Source organism: Tasmannia lanceolata, unplaced genomic scaffold (assembly GCF_043159265.1).
Source record: "Tasmannia lanceolata isolate RefF3 unplaced genomic scaffold, GAP_Taslan_0.1 ptg000015l, whole genome shotgun sequence".
NCBI classification, from domain to species: Eukaryota; Viridiplantae; Streptophyta; class Magnoliopsida; order Canellales; family Winteraceae; genus Tasmannia; species Tasmannia lanceolata.
Genome location: NW_027518692.1, coordinates 24,284,780 through 24,302,344, shown reverse-complemented (window position 1 = coordinate 24,302,344; position 17,565 = coordinate 24,284,780). Strand labels below are relative to the sequence as shown.

At 38.6% G+C, this 17,565-nt stretch overlaps 1 protein-coding gene across 1 annotated transcript; it reads left to right on the top strand.

Annotated features, from left to right (window-relative positions):
- The first annotated feature begins 783 nt into the window (after window positions 1–783).
- Window positions 784–17,116, top strand: LOC143845596 (ras-related protein Rab7-like). The gene is made up of 7 exons (XM_077353976.1): window positions 784–924; window positions 1,234–1,260; window positions 1,405–1,504; window positions 14,730–14,876; window positions 14,956–15,036; window positions 15,343–15,488; window positions 16,905–17,116. The coding sequence occupies exons 1-7, from the start codon at window positions 872–874 to the stop codon at window positions 16,972–16,974; spliced, it is 624 nt and encodes a 207-aa protein (XP_077210091.1). The 5' UTR covers window positions 784–871; the 3' UTR covers window positions 16,975–17,116.
- Window positions 17,117–17,565: the final 449 nt, after the last annotated feature.

Genomic DNA, 17,565 nt, shown 5'->3' with positions numbered 1-17,565 from the left:
GTAATATATATATTTTACCTCTATTTTGAAAGGGGAAGTGATATATCCGCCCCTTTTGATTACTTGGGACACCCATCAGCAGTGTATGTGGCAATCAGCCCCATTGAATCCTTGGGACACCCATCAGCAGTGTATGTGGCAATCAGCCCCATTGAATCCTTGTAAGGGAAAGTACATCAGCCCTTCTGTACTCATTGATGCACTACTGCTCCAAGTAATCAAAAGGGGCGGATATATCACTTACCTTATTAGAATTGGGAAATGATATATTTGCCCCCTTTTTCTTTCTTGGGCCACCACCTTCTAGTGTAAAAAAGTAGTCAAAACTCATAAATGCACCAAAGGGGGCTGGCCCGAGGAAGAAAATGGGGCGAATATTACCAGCCTTAGAATATATTTGGGCGTCCATTCCTAGCTGGTACAATCAATGGGAGAAGTTGGGTAATCGCTTTGTGTTAACCGATAGATTACGAACCACTGCTGTCATGGGTAAAGCTGAAAGTCAAACTTATATTTTTCAAGAAAGATTTGTTTCTTTCGATGTCATGTGATTCTTCACCACACTATTTTGGATCCGTTCGTAAGATGACATGTTGGTTTGAGATTATGGTAACCGATGGTGAGCCCTCAAACCGATTATTGGAGTCCAATAATTGTGGGCACAATAACTGGTGCGTCCTTCTTGGTCCGTTCGTAAGATGACATACGAGTGTCCAGTCTGTCTTTGACTTTGATTTTGGTCGGTCGGTTTATTTTCGATACAAAAAAACTAAACTCTCTCTCTCTCTCTCTCTCTCTCTCTGGGCTCAAACGAATTTCAAAATCCCACCTTAAAACCCCTAAATTTGAGGGATTTAGGGCTTCGAAATCCATGGCGTCTCGGAGACGAATGCTTCTAAAGGTTATAATCCTCGGTGACAGCGGGTGAGTTCTAGGGCATCTCTCTCTCTCTAACTTTCTGGGGTTTTTTCCTTTTTTTGTTCCGGATTTTAAGAATTTTCTATCCCGATCTGAAATCTCAGAAATCTAGGGTTTTTTCTAGAAGCTCTTTTGCAACCTGAACCCTAATTTCTTTTTATTTCATGTCTAATTCCTTGTTTTGTTCCCGTCCCATAGCTTTTTCCGGATTTTTTTCTATGATTTTAGGGTTTGGTAGTTGTGTTGTAAATTTTGTTCATTTTCTAATGCCGAATACTAATCTATTTGTAATTGCATCTGTTTGATGGTTTATAGGGTCGGAAAGACATCTCTGATGAATCAGTATCCTAAAACCCTAGATCTCTCTCTCTCTCTCTCTCTCTCTCTCTCTCTCTATTTTTTTTTTTTTGTAAATATGTGAGTTTCTCTATGTATTTATGTCGAATTCTGGTGATTCGTATGATTTGCCTTGATCGCTGCGTTTAGATATGTGAACCGGAAGTTTAGTAATCAGTATAAGGCGACCATTGGAGCTGATTTCTTGACGAAAGAAGTCCAGTTTGAAGATAGGCTGTTCACATTGCAGGTGAGTTAAGCTTCAGAGCATGGTCTTATGTGTTTTATAGTAAATTCAAATTCATTTTGTTGTATGATATGTCGAATTATGTCTCAAGACATTGTTTTGGTCTTTTGGTATTGTGAATTGCCCTATTGCTTTTCTAGTTTTCTAGTACATTTGTGAACTGGAGGTTCAAAACTTTGTTACAATATTTTTAATAGGCTCATAAGTCATAACTTGGTTACCGATATTTTTAACATTATGAGGGAAGTCTCAAGCACTTCTGAGTACATTGATTTGCGGGATACATGAATGGCTTCAAATCATGATATATGATTCGATTATCATATTTTTATTTAATGTTACAATGAATCCCTCAGTTGGTTACAGCGTATGTGAGTTATGGGTTGAAAACATGATTGTTTGATCTAGGCACCATTTATGTTTGCTTTGTATGTGTGTATGTTATGATGAATTCCTTGATTTCTTTTCGTTAATATTGTGAATTACTGGCTTTGTGAATTATGGGCTATGTTAAGAGCTAAGAGAGTTGAATTTGATTTACGTTATGTTTTTATGTAACTCTTTTTATTAATTTATTCATGTTATTTACATTAGTAGGTTGGGGCCTATCATAGTTGTTATTTATGTTAGTTGGATGGGGCCATCATCGATGGATCTAATGGAAAATCTTGCAATTCAGATTAAGTGAAAATATATCTAAAGGAGATGGTTCACGGGGTTGAACTTGGAACCTCCACGAATTTTATTCCTCCTTCTCTTTCTTTCTTCCTTATCTTCTCTTTTCTTTTCTTTCTTACTTTTTCCTCTCCTTCCATACGAATTGGATGTAGGTGTTCTAAAGTTAGCATGGTATCGGAGCATAGTTGATGTAGATTCTTAAAGAGGGACTTTCATCAATTCAAAATCCTTGCCCCATCATCTCATCCAATTCAAGACCCCAGTTTGAATCCTTAATCCTAGCCCTACGATCCCATCAGTTCTATTTTCTAATCCTATCTCTAACTCCCTATTCAAACCATACTTCTCAAAAATCACCTTTCTCCTGAGCCCAAACCTCCATAGCCACTATCCAAGAAGCGATTCGGTAACGACTTTAAGTTTTCTTATACCAATCTGACTTTTCCATTTAGGCTTACAAACCTCTTCCCAACTGACCAAGTGAAAGCTTATATTCTCCTCAATGGCATTCCATAAAAAATTCCGTTGAAGCTATTCTAATCTGTTAATCACAGAGATGGAACATCGAAACAAAGATAAATAATAGACTAATAGTAAGCTCTTCTTCCACAAAGCTAGTATCGTTTCCACGCTCACAGTCATCGGATCCCAAAGGCTTCTTGAGTGGTGCCCTATACAAAGCGAAAGGCCCAAGTAAGAGTTAGGGATTGACCCTTGTCTACATCCCAACATTCTGGCAAAAGAAGTTTTTTCCGCCTTGCTCAAATGAATGCCCATATCAATACTCACTTGGAAAAGTTTCCCTTTGACATGGGACTTGCCTCATAAGAAAAGTTTACCGTTTGACTTGAGACTACCTCGTAGCATCTTAGAATAGCTTTCAAGTTATTCTCCATGGTTCAGCTTCACAAAACATAGGCATGTCATCAGCAAACAGCTGGATGAGACACCTCAATTCCTCCATTCTTCATAGAGAAACCTTTGATCAAATTGAGCATGCTTGCCTTATCTAGAAGTTTGCTTAAAGTTTCCCCCATTAGGGTAAAAATGAATGGGGATAGAGGGTCTCCTTGACAATCCCCCTGGAAGTCTAAAAAATCCATGGGGCGATCTGTTGATCATATTTGAGCACCAAGAAGCATCATAATTACACATCCAACCACTCCGGTGGGGACAGAAACCCATCCTATTCAAAATATAGTTGATGCATCTCCATTCTACTCTGTCATCATTTTTTTCCATGTTTATCTTACATACCACTCTTTTTTTTGCTCTTATGGTAGTAGCCAACTCATTAATTGTGAATCAACTCCCCATCTAAAATTTGTCTACTAATTAAACGGCATAAGCCCTCCCAACATCGCTATTAGTTTCTCTACCAAGACATTAGCCAAAATCTCTTTAACACTCCCAACAAGACTAATGATCCGAAAATCTTACAATCTATCTTCCGCGTCCATCTTGGGAATGGGGGAGAAAAACGGGTCTCCGTGCTTGTTTCTAGCTTGAAGCCTTCAAAAAAATTGTCTAAGAAAGCCAAGAGATCAACCCAGCCTGTTCAGAATATAGTCGATGCATCTCCATTCTACTCTTTCATAGTATTTTTCCATGTAGATCTTACATACCCCTCCTTTTTCCTGCTTTTATGGTAGTAGTCATTGTGAATCAATGCTCCTTCTAAAAATTGTCTCCCTGCTATAAAGGAACTCTGATTAAATGGCATTAGCCTTCCCAACATCGCCCGTAGTCTCTCTACCTGGACCTTAGCCAAAATCTCCTGAACACTCCGAACAAGACTAATGATTTGAAAATCGTATAATGTATCTTCCGCATCCATCTTGGGAATGAGGGAGATAAACAGGCCTCCATGCTCCTCTCTAGTGTGGAAGCCTTCAAAAAATTGTCGAAGAAAGCCAAGAGATCAACCTTCACACAGTCCCAGCACCTCTGAAAGAAGGCTAGGCAAAAGTCTTCTGGACCTGAAGCTTTATCTATTTCTAGGGAGAAGGGAGCTCTTCTAACTTCCTCGCTAAAATGCATCTCAAGCTCGCTACATCCATTCTCAGCTAACTACCCAAACTCAATCCCCGCCGTAAGGGAATAGGTCTACCATCTAACAAGTAGAGCTCCTTAAAAAAGAAGCAATCTCCTTATTACCGTGGTCCTTCTCCTCGAATCTCTCTCCATCAACCACGATATTGGATTATGTTAATTCTTCGTCTAGCACTGGCTATGCTATGGAAATAAGCAGTATAACTATCACCACCCTTCAACATTTCAAAAAAAAATTAAAAAAAATAAAAGAAAAAACTATCGCCTCCCTTCAACCATTTGGCTCTAGATCTTTGTCTCCATTTAAGCTCTTCTTGCAGAATAATTATATTAAGCTCACCCTTTTAAGATACTCTTTCCACAACATCTGTTTTGTCAAGTGGTTCACTTCCTTTTTATCCAAGCCCCCAATTTTCTGAAGTAATTCTCTTTTTTTATTGATCCGATCCCTTTTCCTCTCTAGCCTATCACCTCAAATTCTCTTTTACATATCTAAGCTTTTAACCCAACTGAGCCTCTGCTAGACCCTTAGTTAGTGCCCCAGGCCACCACGTTGCAAGCTTGGCATTCAAACTTGGCTCCTCAAACGAGGCTAACTCAAATCGAAAAGGGGTCGGACCCCAATATTTTAATATTAGGATCAAGTAGAATAGAGCAATGATCTGAGATCGTCTTAGGGAGGGCGACTTGCATCAAACCCAAGAGCCCGGAATACCACTGCTGACTAACCAAAAATTTATCCAACCTACTCTGACAATGGTTTCTAGGCCAAGTAAATTAAGCACTACCTTTTTTTGTATGGTAGCAGATTTCATTAATCAACAAAAGGCCGACTAAGGAGGTCAACCCAAAACAGAAAATGAAAACAAGACGAAATACAATGAAAATCCAACAAAGAAAATATATCAAACACTCCAAATCATGGAGGCAAGAAATCAAATAACTCCAAGGCCCTGCTTATCAACTCCTTCCCTCACCAGGCAGTCCGCTATGCTATTAGCCGATCTTCTAACGTGCAAAAAAATAACTAAATTAAGCACCACTAAAATCGATCAACTCGTTTCGACCCATAAACTCAGAGACGGCAATCATACTGGAAATGATTCTGCTCGTTGGGACCCTCTCTTTGATGAATCGAATGACATTAATGTCACCACCAATACACTAGGGTATTGGCCGCCTCTCTTTAATATCATCCAGCTTGACCCACAAATCGCCTCTGAGTCCAGGCAGATTTGGACCATAGACAGCTGGAAAGGCATAACTAGAGTTATGTGATATCCTTCTAAAGCAAACATAAACAGAGAATCTTCCCACAATTTACTCTATATCCAGCTTTGCCCCATCCCAAGCCACAAGAATTCATCCAGATGAACCCACCACATCCAAATAAAATAACCAGAAACTGCTTCTACAGCCCAAGCCCCTCAAAAGAGATCTGGGGTGACGACAAACTTCATTTCTTGTAAACAGAAAAATGTAGGTTTATATTTCAGGAAACAGGCCTTCACATGGGCTTTCTTCTTTGTGGTACCCAAGGCCCTTACATTCGATATCAGCTTCCTCATGTCTTAACCGTTAGAGAGAACTATAGTTAAGTCTAACTCTCAGTTATGCCGCCAAGAAGAATGCTCTGGCCTCAGCCCTTAGGCCAGAAAAAGATAGGCCAAGAGATTTGCTAGCAATAAGGATGCGATTTTCCACCATCTCATGAATCTTTTCTAGCTCTTCCTCAGAAAATCTTTCCAAATTCTTAGGGACAGGAATGAAAGCCAAGCTAACCTCTTCGGCCTCGGCCACTACCACGGCCCAATCGTCCTTTCTTCCACCAAAAGCACTAGAAGAATTAGTAGGCACTAGAACCTCCTGAGCTTTCAAAGTATTAGGGTCAGACACAACAACATTCCCTACCCACTCAGATGCTTCCAACTCCTCCACTTCAACAGTCTCCCCCTTCCATCACCAAGTCTAACACGCCTGCCCAAAAAAACTCCCTAAAACCTGTACCTCGCAAGGTCACAGGCTGCTAGACCCTAGTGCTAGTCTTTGCAATTTTTCAAAAAGAACTCAATTCAGGTCCTCTTGCCTCCCTTTCTAACTTGGTTGATTCCACCTGTGACACAAACGGAAAAAAACAAGCAAAAATAAGCTTGAATTGATTAAATCTGACACATCTGCTGACATAGGAGTGCCAAGCTTTGTTGGCGTCCAACAATAACCATGAGCAACCAAAGTGGCATCAGAGCATCTGCCTCCAACTCCTTAACCAAGGAAATCTGGTTGCAAGGCAATCCATCGTGGTCACCCCAGACCCATCCGAAGGCAATTCAATTTTAGGTTGGGTAGGATTTTGATGAACCTCGCCAGTATCTACCACATTGTGCTAAAAACGTCTTCGCATCAATCCTGATCAGAACAGGGGGGGCCTGTTTCCCACCCACACCCAAGCACTCCCACATATACCCGCGTTGTGGGGCCACATACTCGACCAGAATCCAAAGGGGCCCAACGGCCGAAAAGAACTCCACCGTCCCACCTGCCCTCATGCCAACAATGCTAGAACAGAGACTGGTTGACATTCTATACTGCCACAGTTGAACGAGTTGTCCTCCACTTGTTGCCGCAAATGTCATCTGGGTCAGCCTTCTCGAGATGTCTCCCACTTCCCAAGAATTCAAATTTGGATAAAGGTTGCTCCCACCTACCCCTTGGTACCCACCGAGCATCAGAACGGAGATAGAGGGCCTGAAATTTGGGTGTCGCAAATCAAGATCCAGAGGAATGGTTTCTGCAGCTGCCGTGTCCACACGCAACCTACATGGCAGCCACTTGTCGAGCAAGTCAGCCACCTCAGTTGCCACAACATCATCTCCCTTCTCCCTGACATAAAAAATACAAATGTTCTGCCTGAGAGGCATCTCAGCCTTTCCATGAGCCCCAACTGTGACTCCTTTTCTCGCTAGAGAACCTTCACGACTCTTCGACCCAGCCTCTGCTTCACTGGCCCGGGTAGACAGACAGACCTATGCTCTTTCTCAAGTGATACTCAGAAGATGATGTCATTGAGCCACCAAATACATGTGGTTGCAAAGACATCTGGATTGATGCCTCCATAGCGCCGCTCGCCACCCGCAAAGAATTCAATGGGGGCTTCCCCAAAGCTGTCTGACTAGCTGAAGCACTAACTCTTCCAACTGAACAAGGATTCCAGACGATGGGAACCAAAGCCTCCGAGGTTTACTTGCTAGTGCAATCTCTTGCTCACGCAAACACAGTTGATACACCATGGCACGTTACTCTGCTTTTGAATTTGGAAAACTCGCTTTTATAGCATGCTCAATCTCCCAAATTTCTTCTACATCTTCCCCCACTGCTTTCCTGAGCCTAAACTCGTACCGATTGAGTTGGGTGTCCTGCCTCTTCTTGCATCCAACGTTTCATCGTCCCACGACAGTAGTGTTCACCTATGTCACAAATATCTCTGATATTTTCAAAATATAGCGTTTTTATCACGAGATTTTGATAAAACGACAAAATCCCAAACTAATCCTGATATTTTAAAAATATAGCAATATTTTCATTGTTATCATAAAATATCCCGATAATATCGCGATATTTTTACAATATTTATATTTTATATTTTTTCTTAAATTTAATAATATATATATATATATATATATATTTAAATAATTTTAATTTTACCGCTTTTTTTCCTGTATAAACCCGAAAAAAATGATAAAAATTAATATAACCCGAGATTTTCCCTTGCCGAGAAATTCCCGAGAACAACATTTGTGACGTAGGTGTTCACAACATAGTGTTTTGAAGATGCGACCTGCATCTAAGGTAAGGTAGAACTTTCTCCAGTGAAGGCTGCAAAACCCACAATTAGAGCGCAACCAGTCCTTCCGCATTTTGCATTATGAACTCTTCTCTGTGGCTAAGGCTATCATGAGCAAGGTTTAAAATTTCGGTTTCGGTACCTATTTCGGACCCCATCGAAATCCGAAATTTGGTATTAAGCTTCGAAATTTGGGTTTGAAATTTCAACCGAAATTTTGTAACAATTTTTTTTATTAAAAAAAATGCCATTAAAACAAAATTTCAGACAGAAATTCCTGAAATTTCCGAAATTTCGGCCGGAATTTGGTAATTGGCGAATTTTGGTTTCGGTCCCCACCGAAATCTGAAATTTCGGATTTCGGTCAAAATTTAAAACCATGATCATGAGTGTACTTTTTTCTCTATTGGGCCCCAATAAGATTCCAATGAAGCCACCAGAGTAGTTAGGATTGACATGTGATTGGTAGACAAAACATACTCCTGTCCCATTGGGGAATAAGATTCCAATGAAGCTAAAATCCATACCCTTGTGCTTTTTGTATTTTTGGGGAGTGATTGATTTTTAAGTGTTGATCTTTGAATCACAAATTGAAATTATTAATCTCACATCTAAGGATCTTAAGATCTTGCATTAGTTTTAAACAAAAATAAAATTCAGGATAGAGAGTTGTATGTGAGTCTCTCTCTCTCTCTCTCTCCAATGTATACAGAAAAGTGGTGGGGACTGTGATGAATGGAGAAGAGAACCCCTAGATCAAAAGTTAATTTTTCTTAATTAAAATAATTTACAAAAATTATATGACATGCTTTGCATGCTATAAAACATTAAACGCACTTATGATTGAATCAGATAACCCATTGGGGAATAATATTCCAATGAAGCTAACTTTTAAAAAAGGATTCCAATGAACCTAAAAGTTCATGCCCTTCTTGTGGTTCTTGTATTTTTGAGGAGCTTCCCAGTACTATGTGGATTGTGATGGGATTTTGTGGAGCTATTGGTATGTATGTCTTGATCGTCATCACAAATTACAGATCTCACCCCCATAGTTTTAAAACTCTCCCACGTCATCGTGGACTCCCTTTTACCTTGGACGTGTTTTGCCGACGCGTTTTGCCCTACATAGTCAATAAAGACTCCTTTGACTCAACCGAGTACTCAACCGCATCAACCGAGTACTCGACCGTGTCATGCCGAGTCAACTAGGATTTTCTTCGGCTGCGTTCCACACTGTATTCGTGTTTTTAAACACTGCTCACACCTGTTGTTCTTTAGATCTTTCTCTAGTTTTAAACAAAAACAAAATTCAGAATCATAAACCCTATATACCTGAATCAATGAATTTCATGTTGTTGAAAGGGATGTTTTTTTACTTTTATGGTTTGCATCTTTTTCCTCAATTTTGTGGCTTTTGTCAATCCAGAATTCCGTGCAGTTTACTTGGCTATGAGAGAGTAGCTTTCATGAATTTTGAAATCTTTACCTTTGCGCTTTCTACAAGATGTAGAAAACCCCCAACCTTCTCACTTCTATCTCAAATTTGGGACTCCACCAATGACTTTGTGGTAGATGGCTTGGGAGCTATAGGTCCTTCCACCTCTATATATTCATAATCCTAGGCGGTTTTGGGCCTTTTGGCTAGTAGGTGAAGTGTGCTTGGATGGGGAGACCATGGTTTTAAATTTTCTCGAAATTTCCCCAAAATGACTGAAATGTTTCCATTTCCATCCTCATCGAAACAAAATCTTCACGGTTCCCTTTCACGTCATTATTTCCTCAAAATTTTGACCGAAATTCCCAAAACTTGACCGAAATGGTTGGAACGGCAAAAAAATAGAAAGATGTTATTATTTGCGTTTCATTTCATTAATGCAAAGAATGATGTTTGGTAGGCAACATCATTGAACTGCACAACAAAGTAATTGTATCTTATGCATGGGATGTCAGATCGACATGGGACCAATAATAATAATTCCTTGTAACTCTATGACATTGATGTAGAGTTCGGGTCCTTAGAGGGGAAACTCTTATACTTCTTTACATTGTACTTCTTTGCTGACTATTGTTCTAGACATGTGCGACAATGCATGCCACTTGGTGTTTGATGTGATTAAGCCATTATGGATGGTTTTGTTGCTTATGTGATGATTTTTAATTATGTATCTGTGCTTATTCTAGCATTTCTAAAGTTTCATCTTAAAATTTCATCATTGCACATGTTTTTTTTTAAAGATTAAAATTTTTCACCATTTGCATATGTTTCCATACATTTCTGCTGTTTTACAAGATTTCCACCAAAACCGAAATGTTTCCCGTTTCCGTGACGACCGAAACCAAAACCGACATTTAAAACCTTGTAGGAGACTCGTGGGGTTGTGAATCCGTAGTGCGTGCCCTAGTTGCAATGTAATGCCATGTAACCTATGATCTGTGGACACGGTCACGGATGTCGCGTGTTGACATAGACATGGAGTGTCGGAAACAGAAACCACCCAAATCTGGAAACGGGGACATGAGATAGAAGAAAGAAGAAGGGAAGTGAACATAAACAAAAAGAAAGGGAAAAAGTGGAGGGTGGATTACAACCATTTGCTTTCCATTTCAAACAAAAGAGGGTGGATTACAGTTCATTGGAGAAGAAGAATGAGAAGAAGAAAGAGAAAAAAGTAGAAGAAAGAAGAATAGAAACATACCCGAAAAGGCAACAACAGACCTTGCTGGAGTTGATTCACCAACAGCTTCAACTTAAGCAGCAGCAACACCATCACGAAGAGCTTCAAGCAGCAACAAGGTTTGTCCCGTCCAAGCAGCAGCTTCGTCGCCTTCAAAGGCTTCAAGCAGCAGCAATTTCCTAAATATTTTTTTAATGGAAAGTTTCTTAAGTAGTTGCAAACTACTTAATGGCAGGAGCCTCGTGCACTGGGCCACCCTTTTTTCTTGAGGCCCTTGTATTTTCTCTTTTTCTTTTTCTTTCTCTTTCTCTTGTTTCTGCCCAGGGTGACCTCCTTGGTCTTCCCGTCTTAATATATTTGCTCTGATTACCTTTCAAAAAAAAAAAAAAAAAAACAGATGGTAATATTAAAATCCAAACAACATGCAGGGCAAAGCCCAAAAGACTAAATAACTAAAATAGTGAGTGAAGTGAAGTTATTATACTTGTTAAATAGTAGTAGGTCCACTTCAAAAGAAAGTTAAATACGAACACGCTTATATTTACTAATTTTATAAGAATAATGAACTTATGTACGTTAATGGGCTTACCGAAAGAATGAAACACGCCTTTCAAACAGCCCTGTCTTAACACATGTCGTCACATGTCTACAACCTATCTATGTGGACACATGTGAACACGTATCTAATGTATGTGCATTGAGTGTCTACAAATCATAGTTCGTAACACTATGCAACTAAGGAATCTTTTCACATGAAGGCGTAATAATTCTATTCTAATCCAAGTTAATCAAAGATATTAATGCAAAAATCAAAGGAATAAAAATGGATCAATTTCAAATCTATATGTAATCCACACGCATAGTAATCAAACTCTTTCGACTCGTACGAGTCAACTTTTGAGTCGAGTCTCTAGGCTTTCGAGGCAAGTCGCATGGGTGACTCGCCTCTGTTAAATACTCTTCGGAGTCGTCTGGTCGACTCAAACGAGTCGAGAGTCGACTTGAAAAAATAAGACTCTTACAAGTCGAGTCCCGTCGTTGGGCCTGGGCTTTCGTGTTTTGATGGTTGAAAACTTGGAAGTTGGAACTTAGAACTTAATTATTTTTTCTGCATACAAGTTGCAAGCATATAGTTATTTATATTTTTGGTTTAGTTCTCCATCTATGTGCTATTGGGTTATATTTTTTACATTCTTCATCTTTTGATATATAATTATATCTTTTTCAACTAAATTTCTGTTCTTGTCAAAAACTCTTACGAGTCACGAGTCATAAAATTAAGAAATCGAGTCACAGGTTGACAACTATGTCCACGCATATATGACTCCATGTAAGAAAATATTTGCCGAATTCTATTTTCCAGAGTTGCAACTATCCATTGCAACGAATTCAATTCTTATTGTTATTTACCCAAGTGGGCTTACAGATTTGATCATGATCAAGTGCTTTTTAGTTGTGTCTCTCCTCTCCTTTAATCTTATTGGGCTGTAAATCACCATCGGGCCACCATATATAATAACCATGTATTCCAATTCTAATTTTTGGTAATTTTTTCAAAGTAATTATATAAAAGGAAATGATACTCTCACACCCTTTGATTCAAAAATGGCACTACACCCTTTACAGTTTTCTAATCAGCTTATAAAGATTGTTACATATCCCAAAATGCTATCAAAAACCAATTTAAAAAGTGTAAAGAGTAGATTGCCATTATGGAAAAGGGGAGTGGGAATATCAGTTCCCATTTATAAATATATAATATACTTAGAGTTACGATTAAAAAATAATAATAATAATATACTTAAAGTTAGAGACATGTTTGTTACAAAAACAGATGGTTGGCCTAACTTTAGCGGTCAAATAAATTAAATTTAATTGAAATGCATACAAAAAATAATAAATCAATCAATGAAGAAGATCCCTTGTTGACAATTTATGCTCAAAGTAGTAGCCTTAGTACATTCTAAAAACCATGGCTTTTCCTCCATTGGGATATCACACTTATGGTTAATTAAAGTACACACGTTTAGGGTTAATCAAAGAGGCAAATCTCAAGTCTGGAGACCGATAAAATTTTTGATAATGAGATCAACCCCCAAATCATGGTCGTGCAATTAGGGCTCCCTTTCAATGCAACTCTATCAATGTGTCCATGTACCCACACTTGTGTGTGGATAGGGAGTCCCACTCCTACGATTGAGAACCATCAAACTGTGCTATAAAATTATCCCACATACGCAAACGAGGCTGAAGTTCGAGCCATTTATCACGGTATCAGATTGCTTCAAAATCAAGACTTGGACAGCCTACAGATTGAAGGGTACTCTCTTAACATTATTAAGTGGCTTCGAGGTTCCCATACGCCTCCATGGAGATTGCAGATTTATTTGATGAGATTAAGGATAGAATTGGTTCCTCTTTGATATCCTTTATCCACATAAGGCGATCAGCTAATGGGGAGGCTGACATACTTGCTAGAGAGGGTGTTCATTGGGGGGAGATGGAGTTCTTTGACAGTTTGACTACCTTCCCCCCCTAGCTATTTTTTCACTTGCTTTTTGTTTCTTTTCTAGGCTAACATGCCATCTCTTGTATCTTATGGGACTTTCTCGCTCTCTCTCTCTTTTTTAATAAAATTTCCATACAATTCAAAAAAAAAAATGTATCCCACATACGATAGCCGTATAAGTATGCGATCCTAACTCGTACTTAATCTCGATACTTTGTTGATCTACTCGTAACCAGATAATTGATTCCCAGAGTGGTGTTCAAAACATCTGATTCTTTGTTGTGTTACCAAAGGACATAGTCCCAATCGGAGGGAGAGGTCCAACAGTCTTGGGAAGAGGTCATACAATCTTTGATCCCATTGGGAGAGGTCAAGTGATCTCAATATTAATAGATGAGAGACCCCCTGCCCACACGATCTCGATCCTCTAAGGAGAGATCCATACACTTCAATGTGGATTTCAGCAGAACATCAACATGCATGAGCAATCAATTATAGAGTATGTGGAAAATTGTAAGTCAAAATATTTGCTCTTCGAGGGCACATTTTACCAACAGATGGAAGCTGATTCTTTCAATATGAATATAAGGGCATCTAATCATAAAACGCTACTGTTTGATTTGTTTATTATTGAAAAGTTGAAGATTAAGATGCTTCAGTTCAACAAATTATCTACTTAACATGAACACGCTGAATGACTGAATGAGGACTTGCCGAATCTTATGAAATTAAGCATGGCACCCTATCAATGCTTGAACCGGACTTGAAGACATTTGATTTAAGTGGGAATTTTAAGTTATTTGGTGTTGATTGAGCTTAGAAGATGTACATTGCACGTTCGAGAGGTTTGGTTGTCAGGAATTCATATTCCAGACGAGCATTGTGTTATATTTCCTGTGAGGTCAGATAAAGATTAGAACAACAAAGGGACCCCACTATAGATTTTTTTTTTTTGAAAGGCAAGGGCCCCCTGTAGATTATAATGAAGGAAAGAAGGATCCACAAAATTAAAACCATCGTCAACTTTTTATGTAACTGTTTTTTAATTAAAAAAAAGGTGTGATCATGTGGATCTCTTGCTTTTAATATCTGAGTTACTAAGCCTTCAGACTCATGACTAAAACCACGCACAACTGTTCTACGTTGGAATTTCTGGTTCCTAGATTCTTCACTTCATAAAGTAATATGGCTCTTTTCTGAATGCTTATTCTCTTGCTAGTGACAGTTTTATCCGCTTGTCTCCCATCCAATACACCTGAATGCACTTGATGCTTTTCTAATGTGAAACATGCCAATCTGAAGTCAATAGATTTTCATTATCATTTTCCTGTTTCTAAAGCTTAGAGGCTTTCCGTGGTTGCTTTGAGAAATTGATTAGTTTATACTAACCCAAGGAGGATAGGAAATTTCCATGTCATTACTTCTTGTTTTCTTTAGATTGACCCTATTTGTGCATGTACATCACATGTCCAGATATGGGATACGGCTGGGCAGGAAAGGTTTCAAAGTCTTGGTGTGGCTTTCTACCGAGGTGCAGATTGCTGTGTTCTTGTATACGATGTTAATGTCATGAAGTCATTTGATAACCTCAACAATTGGCGGGAAGAGTTTTTAATTCAAGTAAGTGTTATTCTGCATGCCTGAAACTTTTTTTAACAGAACAAGCGACTGACATTTGCCACTGTGGCTTAATGTACAGGCAAGCCCATCAGACCCCGAGAACTTTCCTTTTGTGGTGTTGGGAAACAAGATAGATGTGGATGGTGGTAACAGTCGAGTGGTAAAATGCTTTTCTCATTAAATTTCTGCTATTGTTGGAGCTGAACAAACCTTCTAATTAAGGTGTCAACCCCACTTCTTGACGCCTTTTTCCTAAAATAACTAATTTTCTAACCCCAAATCTTCGCTTCTATTATTTTTTTTCTAGGAACATAATTTTTTTAACTAATTTTCCCCACGTATTGGGATTATCATGTTCTTTTTGAGTAGTAGTGAGAATTAGCTTCAGAGTTTAATCATTTTCTTGTGCCTCCCATGTCTGCTTCTTCGCTTTATTATTTTGGTTCTCTCTCTTATGGGTTTTCAGGTGTCTGAGAAGAAGGCAAGGGCATGGTGTGCCTCCAAGGGTAACATACCATATTTTGAGACATCTGCAAAGGAGGGTTTCAATGTTGAAGCTGCTTTTGAGTGTATAGCGAAGAATGCTCTCAAGAATGAACCTGAAGAAGAAATGTGAGTAGTTCTAAGCACTGACAAATATTCTCATTTCGAAAAAACTGTTTGAATACATTTTGCTATTTTCTTCTCACTTCTTTGTGCTTTCGATTTGAAGTCAAAATTTCTGGCTAGGTTTGATATCCCGGCGCATGTAATTGCTTCCTAAGAGACCAAATTGTTTATTTGGCCAACCATAAAAAGTTATTTTGTATATCCTCATTATGGGATTTGGTAACGTCCATCGCAAAAGGCATTTCACGGATGGTCTGTTTCAACTGACAGCTGCCACACAGGCTCACTTTTCAGTAGATTTGTCTTCATTCACGAGGTGGCTGCTGTCAGATGCAACAGACCATCCACGAAATGCCTTTTGCGATGGACGCTGGCAAATCCCCCTCATTAATATTTCTAGTTGGTGTTTACTTTATTTTGTCCAGTTGATACCCTTCAACCAAGAAAAGTTCTCTACTAGAAATCACCACCATGTATCTATGTATTAAATAGTTTTCGTGAAAGGAGTTCTTATCTCAAACTGCAGTTTCATTCTGGACTTCCTCTAAGCTTTTCTATGAAGACTGGACAATTTCTCACATTTTGTTTCCGTCTTTACCTGTTTGCCCAAATGGGTCTAACAAAATTTTGTATATATCCCGATCAAAAAAAATTTGTACATAGAAAGAAACAAATTTATACTGAATTTTACTAATACCCACCTGCTTTAAAAGTATAAAACCAAGGTTTCAAATTATGGTTTTTGTCGTCACATTTTGGTTTCAGTGTGAAATTTTGTAAAATTACGAAAACATTTTTGTACGAAATCGAAATCCAGGTGACATTCTTCACCACTGTTTTTCTTTTTATTTTTTGTAGTTTTTTTAGAAATATCCTAATGGAATCTCCTTTTTGTTCCCTTTTCTGCGAATGGAGTTGATTTTTATGAGGGTTTCTTTAGAAATGTTAACATTTCGAAATTCTGTTTTTCATATGAAAAGTTGCATGTTTTGCATCATTTCAAAAGAAAAAAAAAGTTGCATGCATATTTCGACTAAAACCTTACAAAATCCCGAAGTTTCAAGCAAACTCTGGTATTTTTATGAAACCAAGTGAATTTTGTTTCGTCTGAAATTTAAAACCTGCATGTATGAAGCATAGTCTGTAACTAAACTCTGTCATCCAAAAGAAAAACTTTTTTTAAAAGCTGTTTTTGATTTTTTCTGAAAATTCTGAGAAAAGTTTCAGTACTTGAAATGAAATACTGGGAGCCAGACTCGCAAACTTCCTTGTCAGAGTCTGCTCTACTAGTTTCCAATTTATATTGGAATTGTGTTTCAGATTTTCAGACTTCACACATATATGTATGGACACACCATTTCCCCCCATTTTTATTGTATTAAAAAGCTAATGACATTTTGTTGCTTACTGGTGATGAAGATATCTCCCAGACACCATTGACGTGGCCGGCGGTGGACGGCAGCAGAGATCTTCAGGTTGTGAATGTTAAAGTGTGTGTTCTTTTGGGATGGAAAAGCTACAGAATTTTTCTCCCCCTATTTGTCATGGAAGAAATAATGCAAGGAAGTTTATCATGATTCTATGTATAATATGATTTCGAAAGATATACTGCTATTTGATGTATTCATCTCTTTGATCGTGTCTTCTCTGAAACTCATTTGATACAACAGCAGTAACACTGGAAATGCGTTCTCTCAATCACAGAACATCTTCTCTCAATCACAGAACATCTATTCTCGTACATTATTATTATTAGGGATATGCTAGCGTCCATCGCAAAAGGCGTTTCGTGCATGGTCTGTTGCATCTGACAGCATTCACCTTGTGAATGAAGACAAAATGTGCTGAAAAGTGAGCCTCTGTGGCTGCTATCAGATGCAACAGACCATCCGCGAAATGCTTTTTGTGATGGACGCTAGCAAATTACTGACGAAAGAGGCTTGATGTAAAAGACAAAAAAAAAATGAGCACTACTGATGACATAGTGGTCTCTCTCTCTATATCTCTCTTCCTCATACTTCTTCTCTGTGTTTCTCTTCCTCTGAGGAAAAGAGAAGATGGAAAAGAGCTTGAATCTGTA